Raw genomic sequence first — 22,617 nt, forward strand, 5'->3', positions numbered from 1 at the left:
ATAATAAATGCCATTGCCATTTCCTGATGCCACCACCAAAATGTTTAGCCCTGTCCGAAGTGAGTCTCACCTCAAATATGAGTTGGAAGTGCTGTATGAGGTCTTCAATGGTGCGGCCGGCAGTGTAGTCTTTCCCATCCGTCTGAAACAGGGTGGGACCAAACACTATAGCCAGGTTGTGGAAGTTCATTTGGTTCAGGTTGGAATAAAACTGCACGCTGAAATGCATGCAGTGAAAACACACACTTGTATGAACATAGAGAAATAATATAAAGATGTAAGTGGACTTTCGCTTGTGTCTGTATCTCACCAATACAGGTGGTTGATAAGCGCCTGTAGTGTAGCCTTGTTGACACGAGGCAATCTGTTGAGCAGCTGCTGGTACTCTGAGATTTTCATTCTTTCATCCTGAATGGCTGAATGTGTGAGAGAGGGAGGCCAAGACAGAACAAATGAAAAAGTGACGAGCTCTGGATTAATATTACTCTGGTACTTTAGGAGCATTTAGAGCATATTCTCTTGTGAAGAAAATTTTAATTTTCAATTCTCATCAGCTGTTTCCCAATGAATTTGCTTGAAGACGTCTGACACCAGAAACAAGAAAATAGACCTTTCTATCCAAGGTCTGTGGATACTGAAAAACCAAGACAATTTTCTTTGTATCCACAGTATTGGGATGACAGTAGAATACTTGGCATCAACTACATTAAAAAATCATATCATATCATATCCATAATCATCATCCCGGCCGGGGGACATTTGTTGCAGGACACACCCCTCTTTCTCCAAAATTCCTTTCTATCCACTGTCGAAAATGAAGGTGTCTACGTCTGAAAAAAAATCTTTAAAAAAATAAATAATAATAATAATCATATATAAAAACTGGAGAAGGCAAATTCTGAATTGAACTGATGTGAATGAGAGGTTGAAATGATCAAATTACTAATTCAATGTTTGAATGTTTAGAAAGAAGTTAATAAAAGGTTAGTTAATAAGAGGGTTGGAAACATGTCCAAGATCCATGAGGGCAGTCATAGAAATCACATCAATAAAAACTTGCAGTATGAACGAGACTATTGCAGAGGAAGACGAGATACAGAGCAACTGCACATGATGTCACCTGTCATTGCACCAGTGGCTAAAAACAGGTGCTGTGTCCCACTAAGAGAATGATGAGCTGATGTGCTGTGACAACGTATTGTGTCAATCTGTGACTTGCGCTGTGTCTACTACTGCTCTCTACCACCACTTGACTGACTTTTGCTTTTAACTAATGTGATGATGAATCTTCTGAACACACACGCACCCTACTGTCTAGCATTTTATGTCATTAATCTAACTCTGAAACTTCCCCGCAATACACTCCAATATAAAATTCTGGATTATGAAAATGACATGCAGTTTGTGATTATGAAATTATGTGATGGTGATTAAAGAGCTGAATATAAGAATGAAAGTCCCACTAAGTGAATGTTTTGAAGTTTGAATGAAGCTTCTATGTTGAACTAGTAAGAAGCTGAAAAATTCCAGCCACAATGTCCGAATAGAGCAGTTTATGTGGAACAAGTTTACGGACAAACAAATGACATAAAAGAAGGAAGTAGCAAAAGAAGAATCACAAAAAATGGCTGCAGGCTGCAGATCAGGATACAGTGGGAGCAATACCACTAATAAAACAATTTTCATAGCTATAAAAACTAGATGCAAGTAGAAAATGTGTTTTATGGGGTTTAAGTGAACTGAGCCATCATAAAATTAATCTTACCAGCTGTGCTGAGCCAGCTGCTGGAGCTCTCCGATGTGAACAGTCCTTCCTCCAACTCCCTGAAGAAGCGCTTGAGTGTGTTGGAGACATCGTCCAACTGGTGATCTCCTTCCCTCAGATGCACGCTGCGGGCATCACGTCGAAATCTCTGGCACAGTGCTGCCACGCGCGAGTTCACACCACTCTTGCGATAGATTCCCTCAGATATCAAGCCTAGACAAACACATTCACACAAGACATAATGTCACAAATCAAGAAATGTAAAGTACACGTGGTTCATCTTCAATAGGCACATACTTCTGATGACTTGATTGGCTTAAAATAACACAGGGTTCGTACACTGTTTTAGCAATAGTCAATTTAAATTTTAATCACAAATTAAATAATGTTATTTATGTTTTACACATCCAAAATATTATCCATGCAATATTTCCATGACTTTTCCAAAACTTTACAGGAAATTTAGTTTTTCATTAACTTTTCAAGGACCTAGAAAATGCATTTTCAATTTCCAAAACTTTGCCAGGTTTTTCATGACCACGAACCCCGATAACAGAAGGGCCAGTATGAATTACAAAATGTCAATTAATCTCAACTAAATTGTCTTATTTTCTAGAAAATTTAAGTTGCATTCTGCAATGTGAGAGTGTAAAGATGAGGGCAGAGTTAGGGAGAAGAGCTGTCGTCATGTACACTACCATTCAGAAGTTTGGGGTCACTTAGAAATGTCCTTATTTTTGAAGGAAAAGCACTTTTTTTTCAATTAATACAACATTAAATTAATCAGAAATACACTCTATACACTATTGATGTGGTAAAAGACTATTCTAGCTACAAAGAAGGCTATTGGATGATTGTGCAATTATGTTAGCACAGCTGAAAACAGTTTCGCTGGTTCTTTGAAGGGCAAAATTATTATTTTGAATAAAAATCATTATTTCTAATCTTGTCAATGTCTTGACTATTTTCTATTCATTTTGCAACTCTTTTGATTAATAAAAGTGTGAGTTTTAATGGAAAACACAAAAAAATTGTATAGGTGAACCAAAACACAGAACAGCAGTGTATGTCGACACCGTTTGAGTTGCTGTGATTGTAAACATGCATTTTGTGTCTGTGGACATCTCATGTATAGCTCTCACCGCCACACTGAGTGATGTAGCAAAGGCAGCTATGAACTATGACAGGGATATCTGTTTCTGTGAGCTGCTGCTGACTCAGTGTGTCTCCTCCACTCCCCGCAGCCATTCGGATGGCGGCACACCAGCCGGCAAAATCCAACTTTCTCTCTCCTTCCATGTACAGGGCTCTGAGAAAAAGGAGTCCAGTAACAAATTATGGCACAATTTGTTTCACGGGTGGGACTGAAGCTTATACAAGGGTTCATAAAAAGGTGTCTTCTCACCTGCCTTTCTCTACCAGAACCAGCACTTCATTGTCTTGTTGGGTGGCTGTTACATACAAATACATTGTCATTATGATCATTTTTAAAACTATAATAGCATTCACACATAACATTTGATAAATGGTATGTGTATATATTTGTATATATATTTGTATATATATGTGTACACTATGATTGCAGAAGGAGTTTACATTTGTCACTCACAGAGTTCATTAAGTTTTCGGAGGTGGATCTCCTCCCGCTGGTCACCCTCTAGAAGGGCATGAAGTGTGGAGCCCACCAGAGCAAACCAACCAACTTTAGAGGTTTGTAGATTTAAGCCGTCTTTATATTTCAGCCTCCCAATCCGCTCAAAAGCCATACTCAGTAATGGTTCTGCATTGGCTGGGATAAAGCTCTGAAGATAAGGGGAAAAATAAGATAATAATGAGTGATTCAGCGTAAATTGTTCTTTCTCTACTCTTTAGTAATAATTCAGCTACTTAAGTACATCACTGAAATCCATGGCATGGTCAAGTCAAGAAACCATAGTTCCCAGTGAGTACCCAAGAAGCCCGGATGATTTTTGTGATGAAATGCGCGCAAACGTTAATTCAGTCAGTCCTCACCAGAGTGCAATAATAATCTAAGGTACTGCAGGACCTGTCATTGCATAACTGACACATTTGATTTATATAACACTTACAATTAAACACACTTTGCAGCATCTTTTTCAGAATGAAGAATAATCTGCATTTTGAGATGAAATAAGCATTAGCTGGCGCAGGCATTTCTAAGAGTATTTCCAAGTTTTATATTGTGGTAAATGCAAACCTGCCACTTAACACAGTTCTTCAACTTCAACATAAAACTATTACCGTCATCTGAAATGTAAGGTTCCAGCTGAGGCGGGAGATCGAGAATGTATGTGGTTCCACAATTAAGGATATGTTTGGTACTTACCTTGGCAATAGATTTCACCCATTCTTTGTGGCTATCTGGATTATCAGAGCCAAACAGATAGAGACGCTCTGACTCGGTGTAGAGTTCAAAGCTATCGTCATACCTTTAGAAAAAAGAGAGTTAGGATGAGGGCGGTATTAAAAACAGGAAGGAAACTGAGAGGGAGATATTTTGTATACATCTACATTTGGTCATACTTCACTATATATAAATATTAATAAGTGTTAGCTATGTATTTATTTACATATGTATTGTTAATGTTAGAACATAGAATTTATACAGAGAGACTAGCAGCACACTGGATGAACGTTTACCCATGTTTTTCGTGCGCGCCGACAGCCAAACAGACGATCTCTGAGGTCTTCAAAGTCCCATTAGGGTTTGAGTTCTTGTCGCTCTCATAATAACTGAAGGTGCCATCATTCAGCGTACACCAACGGCGACTGAACTCTGGATGAACAATTCAACAACACATAATGAGAATCAGAACAGTGGCATTTGCACACACTTTTGCATTTAAGCACTACATTGCTTTGTGTTCAATTGTGAAAATTTCTGTTTAAACACGAGTATATTGCTCTAGCGTGTGTGTGTGTGTGTGTGTGTGTGTGTGTGTGTGTGTGTGTGTGTGTGTGTGTGTGTGTGTGTGTGTGTGTGTGTGGTGTATACCCTCTTTTGCTCTGCGCTCTGTTACGGCCCGAGACATGGATGCAATTTTGAACAAGAAGCCATTGTGAGACACACTAGGTGGTGGTGAATAATGTTTCGGCTCCATGACTCTAACCACGTCTGACTTTGGCAGATCTAAACAAAAAACAAACAAACACAAAAGCAGAAAATGATAAAATATCTAATTAAAACTAGCATATACAATTTTCTACTCTAAGATGCATGTGATTGTTAATGATTCTGCTTCTGTTTGGACTTGTTTGTATTGGACTTGTACGCTGCATCTTTCTTTTGAAAATGGGTTGTCTAATGCATTAGAGGGAGCATATGTGTATACACCAGTAGCATGGGGGCAGAAGGAGGCAAAAAGCATTTTTCTCCTCAAAGTGACAAATGGAATTTACTTCTGAAACTTTTAGTTTATTTTTTTTCCCCCACAATTATATTACAACCAGTTTGCAGAAGTCTTACTTTACTAGCGTAGGAAAGGGAAGTCGCCAGGTAACATGAGCTTTAACCATACTGAGAAACACAGAAAGTTGTGTGGGGCTGATAGGCTTAATCAGCATTGTGCAAACTCGTTCGAACGGTTTGCACAGAACGGACATTTGTTCAGATTTAAATGTTACACACAACAGTTTTAACACTATTTCACATCCATTTTATTCTGCATATAATTCCCATCTACTAACATTTTTTAGACTGTTAGTGCAGATAACACTGGCACATCAGACAACAATCCAAATAGTTTCTCACAAATCACCTATGTCATGACTCTCTTGTTCAATACTTATGTACGTTTAAGTTTAAAAAAAAACAACAAAAAAAAAAACATATATATATACATATATACATATATACTGTACCTGTGTTGAGATTGTTTCTAATTAACTCAGCCTGTAAGGGTTGTGATTGTGCAATGGCCAGGGAGAAAGGGGAAGGACAGTCAGTCTTTCCAGTTGAACAATTGACATCTGCCCCACAGAAGATCAGATTTATTGTCTCTAACAAATCGCTGCACTGAACATTGATACACAGAGCCTAGGGAGATGAACAAAAGGAAGAGGCAAACAAAATATTAAAAAACACATGAATAGGTATCATAAATAAAGGTAAACAAAATATTAAAAAACACATGAATAGGTAGTAGATGAACCTATACAAAAATAACAGATGAACATAACAAGGTGTTGCCCGTTAGCATAAATAGTATACAAAATGATGGCTTTGAACATACATTGGATACTATACATTAGTGAAAAAATTAAAAAATAAAAATAAAATTGTGTGCTTACAGTGGAAAACCGCGTTTCAGGATTATACACTGCCTGGTGCTATGATCTAATCTGATCTGATCGTATGTCATTTGAGGTCAAGTGACTTCCTAAATGTACTGAATGACTAGTTGGGCCTATTCCAAGATGACAGTGCCAAGATTCATCAGACTCAAATTGTGAAAGACTAGCTCAGGCAGCACGAGTCATCATTTTCACACATGGATTGGTCACCACCGAGTCCAAACCTTAACTGCACTGACAATCTTTGGGATATGGTGAAGAAGACTTAATATAGCAGCACAACTCTCCCATCATAAATATAAGATCATGGGCAAAAAAAAGCAGAGCAAACCAATGTTTCCCGAATTTTCTATGTTGCAACCCACTTTTAAAAGATGACAATTGATGACCCAGATTTCAGTATAAATTGTGAGAGGAGCAAATATGTGTGTTGTATGCCATCTCTGTAATACCTACTATCATTTGAAATGGATGAACCACACAATACCATGAGATATTCAGTATGTTTGACTTTTAAATCAAGACATAGATTTTAAAGTTACTTGCAATATTTTTGTAGCACAACAGAGAAGAGACGCTGAAAGAAAACAGGAGAGAAAAAAGACTGGAGAGAGAGAAGAGAGAGGGGACTGAGCAAGGGAGGAATCCAATTACAGTGAGACAGAGAAGGAAAGAAAGGGGGAAAAAAATATGTAACAATGATACGAAACTGATAAACTGATGACATTCACACCACGGCCCTGCAGCTGCTGACCAGGCTATAATCATGTCATGTGATTCTCTGTCATTGTTTTGTTCCGAAGGGAAACAGCCGGTGTCACAACTAAATTTAGTACTTAAAACATACGTAAAAGTAGAGAGCTGCCTTTGGACTCGCTAGCTTCATATTTAAGCAATAAAGTACTGGACTTGGAATATAAATTTAAAGCAAAAAGGAAGGAGGGGAAGCTAAACAGGAAATGCGTCAAAGTATGAAAAGAGAAGAATGCTATGTTTTTACAGCTGAAGAAGTCAGACTCATGCACACACAAGGCTGTCTTCTCTTAAAACCAATAAGCTCATTTGGATGTGATTGAGAAATTCCACAGCACTCTGTCACACATACAGACAGGGCCCCTCCTCTATTTAAGTACTACTGAGCCGCTGTATACACAAATACAAACAAAACAATTAACAAAGATTTAAATTGCGCAAGACACCCTACACACACACTGAGACAAGGTGTATTTCTGTGTCTTACATACCATCAGACCTGGAAGTAACACATGCACACAAACAGTCGTCCTCAATCATCTCATCATATTTAGGTGGTACAGAGATTTCACATAGGACCTGGTGATCAACATTTAACTTAACATTATGTAGTATTTCACAGAAGGCACCAACAATTAAGAACATAATAATGAAATGAACTGGAATGTTAGGCACTGATTATTAATATAATGACAAGTTAAAAGTGTGTAAAATCAGTGGATACAGATGTTTTACTCCAAAAGGATCAATAAAACAAATTGAATTAAGTGAATATGCCAGTTTAAAAATAGATGCGATTCCAGATGTAATTGGAGAGTCAATGTTACAAATGTCAAGTGGGAGGGAGTTCCAGAGCGGCTCAAGGCTCTGGACCCCATGGTCTGGTCATGGACATCCTAGAATACAATATCGAAGGTTTATAGCAAGCTAAAACAAGAGAGATTTGTGATTTTTACTTGCGCAATAAAGAAGCCTAATCTTGTTTACTATATTTACCGAATGTGGACTTAAAAGAGGTCAATAAAATTAATTCTCTATTTTCAACAACATTGTCTTAATCAGTGATACTAATGTTTTGTTTTATACTTTTGTTACATTAGTCTAAATTATCCTTATTATTACCAAATGAGAAATGAACATGGCCATGGTTGCTGCTACAAAGAGGCACATCATTTGAATGAGATATTGGACATTTTTACAAAAGCAACTGAAAAACACAATCTTATCTTAATAGGCCAGCTTTCATTGTTTTGTTTTGACTGACAGACTGACTGTTCTGTTGTACAGTGAACAGAAAGCAGCAGAAATTTCAGAGGGCTGACAGAAACAGTAAATGAGAAACACATGTATTCAGGGTCAGGAGAAGGAAACGAGTCCAACTACGCAAAAGAAAAATGGTAACAACGCAAGGTAAGAGAGATCAAAAGATTTGTGAAAAGAAACACCCTGACAGAATAAAGAACACTAGGGTAAGTACACTCGGGGCACAATGCCAGCATAGCAAGCTAGATCCATGTGAAACCATGTGCTGTGTTGTTGTTGTTTTCATCTACACTTCACACCGGCACCATACATTCTCTTTCTCTACCAAGGACATGATTTATTATGAGTTACCTTCATTATTGATCTGTTGTCCTGTAGTTTTTTTTTCTTCTATTTTTAACTCTAAAGTCAATAAAAGTTTATTGAGATTTTAACAGATCAGTGCTTTGGGCCAATAATAAGAAAAAAAGAAATTAAAAGAAAGACTATGAAATGTAGATATCAAGTAGCTATGGATGATGTGAGGACACATTCCCAAGACACTAACAAACAGAGCATTGTACACTTGGACATACATGTAAAAGCAATGTTATATGTAGGTTAATGTACTGTAATTTATCAATGACCAACCATGTTCCCTCTGACCAAGTGAACCAATCAGAAGAAAGCACACTGAGGAAATGGTTTGTTTGAGTGTCTGAAGACCTCACGCCCTCCAACATCTGCTGCCTATGAAACAGGGAGTAATGTAATAACTCAAAGAGAGAGAAAAAGAGAAGGGAATTCAAGAGTCTTAGCCAATTTCCCCTGAGAGATGGAGAGAGGGGAGAGACGGAGAGATTGTATCTGGGTGTGTCTAAAAATCACAGGCCTCCATCTGGCCTCAGCAGTTACAAAGGGCAGATTTAGAGGAAAGAAAAGAGATGAGAGAATCAGGAGAAAGACAAATATTGTGATGGGAAGATGAAAGCATTTCAGTCAAGTACACTAATCACAGACTGATTGTACTTGGCTACAAAATGATACACCACATGCAGATGTGGCACAGACAGGAAGACGTGCACTCGAATCTGACATCCACTTCCAGCCAAAGCTACACCTACATTTACATGTGTTCATAAGTTCATATCAAATCCAGATGGAGCAGTTAGCCCACATTATTTTCCTGCATTACCTCACCAGGCTTGGTTTGCAGAGAGGAGATTGAGAAGAAGGTGGGGATAAAAAATCCAGACAGATGAAGGAGGGGAAAGAGAAGAATGAATATGACATGGAGGGAAAAAAAAAACAGAAAGTCAAATGGCTAAAGCATTGTGAAATAAGCAATAAAACAAGTCCAATCTCCAGCTGATCTTCCAGTTGACATACATGAAGGGGATTTATGACATTAAATCCTACAGTGTGAATGAGGAAATTAGGACTCAGCTGGAAAAAAGATCAGACAAATCGCTGAGTAACAATGGGGAAATGGAAAATCTTCTATGTATTAGCCACTTTCCAAACCATAAGGGCATACAAAACAAGCCCATAAAGTTTTTACTACTGCCTCAGTCATTTGGTTTTTCTTTAATAAACACCATAACAGGCTGAATGTCACTGGCAAGTGGTCAACACAGACATATATTAGTTGTTAGCTAAGTGGCAACATATTACCTATCAACTGCTATTTTTAAGCTCATTAATAAAAACACATTATGTAAAATAATGCCAGATAATAACTGCTGAAACAAATAGATTTGTTTTTATAAATGCATACTGTGAGTTATGTGTGATAACTCACTGTAGCTGGGTGTTAAATTAACACAGCGTCACTATGAACATTTCTCCATCAAGGATATTTTTTTGCTCTCCACCCTGTGCCTTGGTTACTTAACTCTTTCACAAACAAATTAAGTAAAACCACCGAACAACAACTACAACAAAAACTCATCATCAGGAATCTGATGTCAGTAGTACTTGTATAATACCAAGGAAAAAAAACAACTCAGGGCTCTAAAAATACACTACACACTGATTCCATCTTCTCCATTATATTCACTGTATTCTTGCATAAATATTTGTTGAATGACAGAATGAAGCATGCATACATATTTATAATGGTTCAGGAAAGATGAAAGCCAAAGTCAAAAAGAGAAAAGAAAACAAAAGAAGAAATACAACAATTTCCACTAACAGAAGTGAGCTTATGTCTGCATCTACTCTGAATGCACAGAAAACACATGGGTGGACACACACACACACACACACACACACACACACACACACACACACACACACACACACACACACACACACACACACACACACACACACACACACACACACACACACACACACACACACACACACACACACACACACACACACACACACACACACACACACACACACACACACACACACACACACACACACACACACACACACACACACACACACACACACACACACACACACACACACACACACACACACACACACACACACACACACACACACACACACACAGGGAGAGATTGAGTACAGGCAGAGACAGACAAAAATGCAAGACATGCCTACTCATATGTTAATATGCATATGAATGTATCAGCCTAGTCCACTGAATAACATAGTGTACACACTCTAATGCACTCTCACAAACTTGGACAGTTCCTTCAGTTGCAAAACAAAGCAAAACCCACAAACATTAAAATACAGGTTTGATCAACTCCACTGTGATCACAGACATTGTCAGAGCTCCAAAGTCCACTGACACATTCCTGTGCTTGCACTAACCTACCACTTTGAAAACGCACATTCTCACTCAGATTCCTTTCAGAGCTAATCAATAATAACACGCAGATGCACACATAATATCCACTACCTGTTCCAAAAGCTCTGCTCACACACATAACTTTACCTGCAAACTTTCAGCTTTGTTCAGCCGCACTCAGTTTAATGCCAGTTGTCACAAACGAGTCACAAATAAAAAAAAAAGATGCCTTCGTCTGACAGAAAGTTAAGAAAAAAAACTAGCACTTACAGATAAGAAAATAGTCAAGACTGGAGAGAGCAACTTTCCTCGGCAGTCCCAGCTAAACAACAAGGAAGACAGGAGCAGGAGAAGGAGGAGAGGCGGAGTTACAACACATTCCAGCTGAAGCAGTGTGTAATGATGTCACAATTTGGGAAAAAAAGGGAAAAACAAAGAAGAGACGAAAAAAACAGAAGTGGGGATAAAAAGGACTAGGCCAACACACCTGGATGTAGCCCAAAGATTAAATAATATACATACTACAGTGTGGGTGACCATCACTGCCTAAAACTGCATAAACGGATAGACTGCCGCAGTCTAATACTTATTATGACACACCCGGATAAATACAGTAGAAATGAAGAAAAAAGTAGGTATGGAAGAAAGAATCTGTCTTAACTTTGGGGAAAGTGTCACCAAAAAGAAAAGAGAAGCTCAATAAGACATTTCCTACAGATACCCTAAAGGAGTTATATGTGGAAAATAGTAAAGAGAGATGACTATCGCGAAGGAGGACTGAATGGAGAGGAAAGAAACCTGCAGCTGAGCAATATTTAACAAAAACAACCACCTGTGGGTATGTGAGGGGTGTACAAAAGGAGATAAAGAGAATTCTCTTTCTCACACAAACACACACAAAGCTGAAAAGCTAAGGGGAGGAAAAATAGAACACACACAGAGTCAGGTGCTGAATGTGACTAACTCACACTCTGTGTCTGTGAACAGTCAACATTGTTTGGGGTAAGTGGGCTAAGCAGCTAATGAGACATTTACTCCACACAGTGAAGCATAACCACATCACCAAAAAAAAACCTCAACTTTAGCCATTCACTGATGTGGACACAAAGACTGATCATGTCTGTACATTACAATGTACAACAGTAATTTATTTATTTATGACAATGAATTCCAGTGATTGCTGCAACTGATAGACTGGGAAAACAAAGGTTTTACCAGTAACATTAGTTCAGGTTTCACTCCAGATTTAATAGAGTCAGGATATTGTATAAGGCCAGGTCACACTAAAATACTTCACAATTTAATGTAATTTTAAAACTGCAAACATCTGAATTAAAAAATTATACTGTATACTGTACCGAGTAGTGGTCTAAGATATTCACCCTGTACTGAAACTGGAACTGACATTACTACATTGAGCAGCAATGTGCTTCAGAATGTATATAAAAGAATGAATTGAATATAGGTTGAGAGGTTGGTTTAGTCATTGCTGAACCAAAGTTTAAATCACAGGAGGTAAAACAAATATTCCAGCAAATAATTATAACTGCTCTCGACTTACATTGTCAAGCCCTCTCTGGTTTCCATACAGCTGATGGTACTTTCTGTATTTTCCTTGGCGGTATTTGTCGGTGATGAAGAGTCTTCTTTTATCACTACAGCTAGAAGGTGTCAGAGCCTCGCTGGGTGGGACGTGTGCTGCCCAGAAACTGTTTACGCGCTCGTTGCCTAGCACCAGGAACACCTGCATCACAGGTAAGGTATACATTTCCACATTATGAAGGGCAGGAGTTATGTATGGTCATACAGTAGATGTGTCTTATTGATACACACATTCATATTCTATACTTTTACCTGTGTACATTAATTATACATTATACAAGTGTACCTAATAAAGTGGTAATGCTGTACTAACAATGAAGGCCTTTTATTTGAAGCTCAATGTCTTGGTCAAAACAACTTCAACTGAACTCAGGCAAGTCCAGTCACCTATAACTACAGTAGAAGACTAACTGAAATATTTAATATTTTCTTTTGCCTTAAAAACAACAAAACTTCAGGAAGATTTTCTGTATATTTGGGTGTACCTGTATTAGTTCCTCTGTCCAGACTTTCCTGTCCATCTTTAGACTACGAACCTTCGAGACACTAGGTCCCAGTCCTCTGTGCTCTCCTGAAAAACATACAACACAAGCACACACCACTCACTCATTACATCACGACCACTGTAAAATTGTATCTTTCATTAGTGTTTTTATACTGGGCTAAATTTTATTTGTCTTGGGTGCCTAGTGTTATATTTTCACAGTGAAAAGTACATAGACACACACAAACACAAAATCCAGACCACATCAAAACAGACACACACAAACCTGCGCATTGTTTGCAGACCACCACGCACAAGTTGATGGCTGCCCACTCTGGCTTGGGTGCCTGACAGTCAGCACAGAAACCGTTGCTTGGCTCCGCCCAGATCCGTTCTGCCACCTCACGACTGGACAATGCCTCATCTATGGCTTTCCGCATGGCTTCCACCCACTGCTCTCTATGCTGCTCCGACTCTGCTATGAAGCTGTTGAAAAAGACAAACGCACGGCCTAACATTAAAGCTGACATGATGGGATAACAGCCAGCTACCAAGTGACAGTCTGTGTCAGCCTCGTGAATGTCTGTATCCTTGTGTTTATGAGTCTCCTCCCCGAGTCTGCTCCTCTTACGCTAAATAAAAATAAGTCAAAGACTGGAAAATGTGAACATATAATGTACGCCCAGATAGATGTGTGGCTTGATCCAGACTCAAGTCTTCATCCTTCCTCTTCTCACCCACATAACCACATGTTGCTTCTCTTTGTCCTTAAAATACACATGCACACACACTGTCTAAAGAAAAAAACATGTACCAAATAAATAAAATCACAAAATACTCACACACACATATTCACACCAAATGCACAAATACTGCACATGGTGAGAGAAAACAGAATTTGAGCCAACTCAAGACATACACAGACATACACACGCTCTATACAAATACACAAGCCTTTTCACATTTCCCCATCCTGTCAAGCTGATCCCTTGTGCTGCAAGCTGTGCACAGTCAGCCAGACGACCACACACACACACACACACACACACACGGCCAAGGACCGATAGATGGTGGGAATTCTTAGTAAAACAACATGATCCGATTTCCCATAATAAAACAAGCATCAAGACCAATTCAGTCACTGACTGAGAAGCTGGCTGAGTCAGTCGTAGGCTATAATTAAAGCCCAAGCACTGACTGGTGCAAAGGGCCTATTGTATCCAGCCTGATTATTCCTTTTTTTCATCATCATCTCACTGAATTGTTAGGTTTTCACATTTTGTGTTCCCACTAGCCACACAGCGTAACCTAACTTTAAGCGATACGGCGCTACCGCAGCAACCATGGTAGTGGTCAAAAAAATAGCATGCAGCAAGCATCCACCCTGTCTCTATTCTTTTTAGGGCCATTTGGACCTGTGAATCCAGTTATTGTGTCGCCCACTACCAACAGGAAGTACACATTCAGTAACAAACATTAGCTGTGTCCCAGTAATCAGGGCTGCCGCCTCCAAGTGTGCAGCTGTCAGGGCCACTGCACACTTGAGGCAGACGGTCTACTCCACGCAACTCACCAATCCCCCTTCTTCTTCCTCTCCTAATAGATTCCAGAAGGCTGTGCACACAGAAATTGAATGCTGCCCTCCACAGTTTGAAGTCCTGACTTACAGTTTTTCCTGCTCAATGAAGGCTGACTGCTGGTTTAACCCCTAATCATGCAAAATATCCTAAACATCAGATATATTTACACATATCTGATACAAAATGAAGCAGTATTTTTAGTTTGTGATTCTTTTCAGTCAGTTCTAGTTCTGTTAAATATTTTATGTAATATTGGAGGAAATGGAAATGCATCAACACAGACGCCAGCAGGTCAGCTTTTCCACCAATGCAGTCAACTCTATAATTATAAACTCTATAAATATTAATTATTTACAGACGATAATTATTTGACATGATGTAGTCAGCCAAAAACAGGTTTGATCAGATAAAATAGCTGTGGTTAAGCTAATTCATGTAGATTCTCGTAAATCCCTGTCAATATTAAAATTGCACAGAGCACACATTGGTAAAGATAAAGCTGCAAAATCATATCTAATCATATCTTCATTTTAATTATTATTTTAGGATTCTTTTGGATAGATGGATAGATATAGAGGGACTTCTTCAGGTTGTTATGGTGGTTGGCAAAACAGCTGAAAGGTGCATTACTGAATCATGGGACACTTGGGACAGCCCATGTCGCAGTGCTGGGACACATTTTGACAACATCTGGACGACAAACCCACACTTGGAGGATTCAGCTTTGAGTATAAGGACGCAGCTTTTGTTTCATTTACATGAAACTTTCAGGGTGTGGTCTACAATGATAGTATGACACAACAAATTATTGGTGGCCTCCATCTAAGGTTATGCATTGGGGGTTTGAGGGTAGTTCAATGCTTCTTGCACTGTTATCTTTGAAACCTTTTCAGTTCATATAAACCCATTGCTGGGATAAGATTGAAAAAAGAAATCAGTCAGTATGAGCCCATCCCACCCTGATCAAGTGTTTCTGTCTATTACATATTGTACACATGTGTATTTGTGTTGCATTTGTGTACATAAAGTACCTGAAAACGCGGTATGGCGTGATGAGATCAAAGTTACGACGCTCCGAGTCTTTAATATTTGCAACATTCATGTCAATGGACGTGACACCAACGCCAATACGGTAGTCCTGAAAGAAGAAAAAGAAAGGGGCATACAATTAGATCTTGTTTTTTCTTCTATTATAACATAAATGTTTTGCTCACAAGTGTAAAACTTTTTTTCATTAAAAACACAAGAATTGTTTCTACACTACAGAAAACCAGAAAAAAGTCGTGTAATGTTCATTTCTGCAGCTTTCTTACATCTATGTTTTTGTAGAGGAAGACCTTATCTGAGGCGACAATCGTATAAAGTTTGGAGCGCAACCCTTTGAGTTCCAGATAGCCCTGATGGTCTGGGGCCAAAGGTGTCCCAGGGCCAATGTTGCTGCGCTGATAGCGCCCGCTGGTGCAGTCCTGCACTACAGTCACCCAGTCGTTTCTCTCAGCTGCACAGATGTGTAGTCATACGAATGAAAATATGCACACAGAAACTTATATGAATATATAAGTACAAGCAAATATTACAGAGAAAGACAGAGAAAGAGAAAAACAGACCTTCATTTTCAGCCCTGAAGATAAATGTGCGGTTGTTTGTGGCAACTTCAAATCTGTGCTCTCCCACACTTGCCACATTAGTAATGAAGGCTGTTGAGATGATCCCTTTGGAATATACGTCCTACAACACACCACAAACAAAGCACCTACTTTGTGACAGAAAGCATATCCACACTCAGCAGATTGTGTTATACCTATTTGAAGTGGACAGCATTGTTAACTTTGTTGTGTGCTTCTATTTTAAATGCATGCATCTCAATTTATTGGTATATCTAGGATATGACCAATGCGAGATGATGTGCTTGCTGTTACCTTATCAGTGTCAAAGTATCTCAGATAATCCACATCCAGTTTTACCCATCGTCTCTGGTAATAAAGGGCCCTTTGTATGAGGAGAAACACAGGCACACAATCAAAAATAATTTAAAGATTTACTCATTAGTATATATATATAAAAAATAAACTACACTGTTGAGGGTATAAACATGCTTGAAAACCCGCAACCCTCAGTACACGCGTCATCTAAAATGGATCTTGCATACAGCTGAGATTAAAGGATTTTCCACAGCCCCTTCAACAACAGCCTCAGTGGTACATTTCACAATTGAAAAATTACATTCCTGCGCTCCTTGTGTCAGCAATTGCACAACAGAACAGTGGGTGCGAGGGTACAATCGTCACTCTTTAATTAATATTAATAAACTACTTTTCTTGTGAAGTCCTTTGTTAAGCATTTGTCATTGACCTCCGCCAAGGAAGTATATGTTTCCGTCGAAGTTTGTTTGTCTGTCTGTCTGTTTGTTTGTTTGTTTGTCTGTCTGTTTGTCTGTCAACAACATAACTCGAAAAGGCACAGAGAGATTTGGATAAAATTTCAGGAAATGTCCGCAATGGGACAAGGAATAAGTGATTACATTTTGGACATGATCCATAGACGCTATCACTATTCTTGTCTCTATCTTGTAAGCACTGAGCTGCCTTGGCAGAGGTCTGCGCCCTTTGAGTGCTTTTCTAGTTTTTAAATGTGCTCTAATAATAAACTGGCTTGACTAGAACTGGAGTAGCTGCATCAGTATACTGGGTAGTGTGTTGGCACAGCTTTTATTATTGTTTCTTTGTGTGTGTGTGTGTGTGTGTGTGTGTGTGTGTGTGTGTGTGTGTGTGTGTGTGTGTGTGTGTGTGTGTGTGTGTGTGTATATTCAGTCATCAGTAAGTGTATTTGTCTTCATGCATACCCCTGAGGTGGATTCTTGTCCAGCCAACCCATCTTGATGACAGCAGCAAGCTGCGAGCTGTTTTCTTTAGTGGCTGAAGCCAGTTTTCCCTGCAAGCTAGATGTAGCGAAGCTGGATGTAGGGAAAATAAGCACACTTGCTAAGACACACACTTATTGAACAGTATAAATATTTTTTTAAAAACCAAATCAAGGCTTGTATAATCAGGCCCAATAATATGCTACAATCCATTAAAGATCCAGTGTGTAACATCTGGTAAGGGGGCTTCTTGAGCTTTCATGTTTCTGCAGCAGCCAGAGTGGACAAACCAGCCAGAGTGTGTGTTCACGTTTAAAGGGGAAGCTTAACATAAAAAAATTAAAAAAAGAAGAAAGACTTCCTGTCTGGTATGTGAAGGCCCAACCTGGTTCCAAGATGCATGTTGGAAAGGTGAGCGGGGTAAGTCCTCCGTCTGTTACAATCTGACATCACTAATTCTTACAGACTGGATCTTTAATTAATTTAAGAACCAGGAAACTAAGAAAACATTGCAAAAGGGTTCAGTCAAAAAAAACTTGGTCATATGATTCATATCTTTTTTTAAAGCTAAAAGCCAGAAATAGCCACATCTTTCTAAACGTCCTTAAAACGGCAATCACACTTGGACAAATGTACTGCGCACAGGGCATACATATTCAAAGTGAGATTTGTGATTGTACATTTTTCAGGTTAACTTTAAGTACATACAATAGTGTATTGTTATTCTACACAATAAAAGCCACAAAGAGAAATCAGAGTAAAAAAACACTGAATGCTAAATGCTAATTAGCAAGGTCAGTAATGTTCCGACACCCAGAGTGAACAGTGAAGCTTCTGTGGTTGTCTAAATGGTTTGTTTGTGTGTTCATGTATGACTCACTCGTCATCATCGTCCAACAGCTCTTCATCGCTTAACCAAGAACTGTACCGCCCTCTTGCTTGAACTGGCAGTTGCAGGGACATGTCCTATTGGAGGGAGACAGATGCCATTCACATTGTGCAGGAGGAGGAGAAGAGGAAGACCAGTGTAAAAGAAACATGCCAACACTGTGTGCAACCTTACCCTGTCTGTTGCACTCCTGCGCTTAACACTGAGGTTAATGACGTCCGGTTCTTTATGTTCATCAGAATTATCATTGAGCAAATCAAGATCTGAGGGAAGGAGTAGAGGACAAGACCATTGTAACCTTGCAAACTGATGCCTGGAATTATAGGGATCGAGAAGGATGCTATTGAATCATAATTCAATAACTGTTATGGCTGTTAATAGAGTTGGAAAGACAGGTGAGAATGCAGATGGGCATAAACATGAGATTATCAGTATGGTATGCCTGAGTCTTGTTCTCTTAAGAACTAGTTTTTCCAGGTTGAGCGCCTCCAGTGTATATACACACATGCTCAGCAGCCATAAAAAGGCAGATTGGGCACCGCTGATTTCTGTTGTAGCACAGGCCTTTGGAGATACCAGAGAAAGGTATGTTTGAACCTTAACATGTGATGCTGATTATACCATATCTTCATAGTTGGCCTAGATGCTGTTTTACTCGATGAGATTAAATCATGTCTTCTTTTCGAGTTGACAAAACAAATGCTGTTCTTCCACCTATTCCAATACATAAACACAGGTGGAGACTTTCAGTAAATTGAAGGCATAATTAGTGCATAAATGATGATAAAATCAAACAGAACACTTATTTTTAAACAGGAGCCTCAAAACCTGGAGAACAATGACGACTTTCTTCTTTGCCTGTTATTCAATATTAAATATTCTGCTTGGCTTTTTGTTTTATGTTTTGATGAGCTGGTAAGATTAATTAAACCAGGAAGCATATTATTGTACACATGTTATTTATACAGGCTGGTAAAAGCAGCTGGTGTTATGAAAAACGGAAACATGAAACCTGATTTGTGTTACATAAATGTGGGGTAAGCTTAAAAATGGAACTAAAAAGTGGAACTAAGGTAGAAAAAAAGTTCTCACGGCAACTTATTTAAAAGTGCTTAGAGAATCACATTTCTTCATTAAAAAAAACAAAAACTGATCTACTTGAAAAAAAACTGTATTTACAGTAAAGCTCCAAAATACAGAACATAAAATCACAGACTTGAGACACAAAGACACACTCACAGTGTGTTTTGTGTGGGTGTCTTGCGTTATGTGTGACCACTGAAAAACACCAAAACAATAACAGAAATTGTGATAATTCTTAAATATACTGAACTCACGAAAGGGTTGGGAGACTCTCCTGACGGGCAGAGCCGGCTGAGCGTCAGGTTGAGTTGACTGTAGCACGTTTTCTTTAGTGTGAAGAGTGTGAGGTGACCTGATCCGTGGTGGGACCTGTGGAGTTTGGTCTTTCTGTGGCTCATCGGTGGCCGTCTTGGTGGGAGAGGAGCTAGAGGACAAAGTAGTAGTAGTAGAAGACAAGTCAATGGAGGTTTGTAGATCAGGAAATGAGCCTTCAGAAGATTGTGGATCTGATATCGGTTGAAAATCCCACACAGACAGATTCCATACATCCTCATTGGACACAAAAAAAAATATAAATTAAATCACTCAATTTAACATCCCTGGCAACTAGATTTAATCGACATTACTGACTGCTGCTCTGAAGCCTCATTTTTCTTCATGGTGACAGAGTTGATTCCAGAACTGCGGCGTCCCTCAGCTTTCCTCCTCACTGACTAGTTCACTCTCTCTTTCTGTGGCTTGAACAGCAAGTCCCAACCTGCACCACCTTACAAGATACCATCATCATGTAAACACAGCATAACTCGGGTTCCTCCACAAACATACACACAAACACAGTATGTGAACATTAAAGATGTGTCCTAACACTAAATGTGAATTAAACTGTGGTGAAAAGTCACAACAGCATGTACGATAGTTTTCTTATTTCAGTCATTACCATGATTATCTCCAGCTCTCCTGTCTTACAAGCATGTTTATTTTGATTAACCATGGAGAAACAGCTTTAACCAGGTAAAAGACAAGATACACAGATACAAATCTGGGCAACACTTTCTATATGTAAACATGATTTACTTTACCAGTCACAGCTTTAGGTGTTAGACCTCAAGTGTTATGTTGCTCACAAAGATTTAACTTCCACTTCCACACAGCTTCACATTATTATTCTTCCTCACAGGTCAGCTTCAACCATGCCATGATCTGCCTTTAGTGTTAACACTTAAGCAAGAAACACTTAATACAAATGTTGAGCTCTCTTAAACTTAAGTCAACCAGTCAGAAAAGCACGGTGACATGGTGCAAAAACCAGAAAAACTAAAAACGCAGCAACCGAATGAAGACTGTGCACATGTTTTAACAGCTCACAAACTGTTCTCACAAGCTGTGAGAGTGAGCACACTGGCCTATTTTCTAGTCATCCAGAATTGTGAAAGTTCCTCTTTATTCTTCCATCCCTTGTCATTTCCTTCATTGCAACCATTAATGCTTTGAAAGACACAAAACACATCAGTGACACAGCTCACCTTAACAGTGATTCCAGGACTAAAAATGCCAGACTAGGTAAGATAAATCAAAATAGATCAATGACGGAACACTTCCACCAGTTTCAGATAATTTTTTTTAATTTTCAACTTTAAACAATCCTCTCTGTTTATTGTTAGAGGCAGCAGGTCATAAATAGCTTGGGTGATGCATGTCTGCAGCAAAATACAGTATGTTGCTTACTTTGATCTGTTCTACACACATCACCAAGGTCAGGCTATGTACCTGTCAAGACCATTCATATTTTCATTTTCAAAGACATCGTCCACATAACGTGAAGTTATTACACTCTTTAAACTGAGGAAGTCCTTAACCATTATTTGAAGTTTATTTATAAACAAATGATTAATTTCCTCTGGTAATAATAATAATAATAATAATTATTACAATAACAACATGTAAAGACCCACAATGGCAGGAAACTGACCCGACACAGTTCCTCCTTCTCTTTAGAAAGAGTGGCAGCTACATGCTATATTTAACCTGCTCTTTGCTAGCTAAACGATGACAGTAAGCTGATGAAACAATGACTGACCATTCCTTTCTCACTCCCACTCTGAGTATATGTGAAATCATAATTCTGGGGAAATGGTGATGGTTATGGCAATTGGGTTTTCTTGCAACATCTTCCTCTTTTTTTTTGTCTGAGCAAAATGTAGTAGTGTCGCAAATCACAGCACCAGTTTAGTCCACACATTCAAGTGTAGACTGACTAATAAAAACAACAGTCAGTATGTGTTTGCTAAATGCTAAGAATAAATAAGAGTAATAAAGCAACAGACCTCGACAACATCTAATCACACTAAAGGGAAGCTTTTGTATCCGTAACAGACAAACTGGTAAGTGGATATACCTGTATCATTTCCCCAAACGTATACAGACTCACGGCAGGGCTTACCAACTCTTACTCTGCTAAAAGCTAAACAAACATGTAAACATCTCACAAAAAGCACCTGATTTTTAGACAATCTGGTAACTCGCTAGATCTCTAAATATTATATATGCACATTTAATGTCTCGCTAACAGCACTTAATTTTCTACTCAAACAATAAAAACCTCAGTAATTAAAAGTGCTACCAAGACTGGTTTAACACTGCAGCAGCAAAACAAACATGGACACAGCAAGAAAACAAAACAAAGCTTCCTCGTTTGAAACACAACCATCGAGAATAGTGAGAGGAGGGAGGAAAAGCACCTGCTTTAAAACAAGTCGAGACAGAGAAGCAACAATTGGAAATATCATTTGTGTTGATCTTACCCGTCTTGACATATTTAAAGGAGTCCTCTTCAATGATACAACACACAACGGAGAAGAGGGGGGAGAAAAAAAGAGCAGGACTAAGTGACAAGCTAACCAAAAAGTGGGAGGAGGAAACAAAGCACACTGACAAGGAAGAAAGAAAGTGTGATGATTTGCTGGAACACAAAAGACTGAAGGTAGTTCCCGGTAACAAATCACATTTCTCTATCTTCCTGTCTGTTTCTTTCACAATTTTTCACTCTCTCTTTTTCACCATGTCACATTGGCTGAGGTTGAGTAGGAGGGTTTTTAACCCCTAGTGTTCTTCTCTATTGTAACTTCCTTCCTCTCTCTACAGCTAGTTTCTCTTTTAAACAGCAGACAGGCAGCATGGACTTTCAGAAGTCTGAAAGCCTGAGATAAGGCTGGTAACAAAACTCTCACACACACACACACAATCAGTAAAACTGGTTTAAGCAAAAGAGCAAA

The 22,617-nt window shown here is 38.8% G+C and overlaps 1 protein-coding gene across 1 annotated transcript in view; it reads right to left on the minus strand.

Annotated features, from left to right (window-relative positions):
- The window catches only part of arap1 (ArfGAP with RhoGAP domain, ankyrin repeat and PH domain 1), a 47,446-nt gene that overhangs the window by 12,519 nt on the left and 12,310 nt on the right, over positions 1-22,617 (minus strand). The window contains exons 3-23 of the mRNA XM_083886926.1: positions 19,600-19,769; positions 18,437-18,525; positions 18,254-18,339; positions 17,356-17,466; positions 16,433-16,502; positions 16,121-16,241; positions 15,827-16,011; positions 15,545-15,651; positions 13,220-13,419; positions 12,935-13,020; positions 12,409-12,591; positions 5,648-5,822; positions 4,782-4,916; positions 4,427-4,562; positions 4,113-4,215; positions 3,375-3,567; positions 3,171-3,216; positions 2,908-3,074; positions 1,766-1,978; positions 311-416; positions 71-218 (exon numbers count right to left, since the gene is read on the minus strand). Coding sequence (XP_083743052.1) covers positions 71-218; positions 311-416; positions 1,766-1,978; positions 2,908-3,074; positions 3,171-3,216; positions 3,375-3,567; positions 4,113-4,215; positions 4,427-4,562; positions 4,782-4,916; positions 5,648-5,822; positions 12,409-12,591; positions 12,935-13,020; positions 13,220-13,419; positions 15,545-15,651; positions 15,827-16,011; positions 16,121-16,241; positions 16,433-16,502; positions 17,356-17,466; positions 18,254-18,339; positions 18,437-18,525; positions 19,600-19,769 — 2,830 coding nt within the window. The remainder of the gene's footprint in view (positions 1-70; positions 219-310; positions 417-1,765; positions 1,979-2,907; positions 3,075-3,170; positions 3,217-3,374; positions 3,568-4,112; positions 4,216-4,426; positions 4,563-4,781; positions 4,917-5,647; positions 5,823-12,408; positions 12,592-12,934; positions 13,021-13,219; positions 13,420-15,544; positions 15,652-15,826; positions 16,012-16,120; positions 16,242-16,432; positions 16,503-17,355; positions 17,467-18,253; positions 18,340-18,436; positions 18,526-19,599; positions 19,770-22,617) is intronic.

This window comes from Microchirus variegatus (assembly GCF_963457635.1).
Source record: "Microchirus variegatus genome assembly, chromosome: 3".
NCBI classification, from domain to species: domain Eukaryota; kingdom Metazoa; phylum Chordata; class Actinopteri; order Pleuronectiformes; family Soleidae; genus Microchirus; species Microchirus variegatus.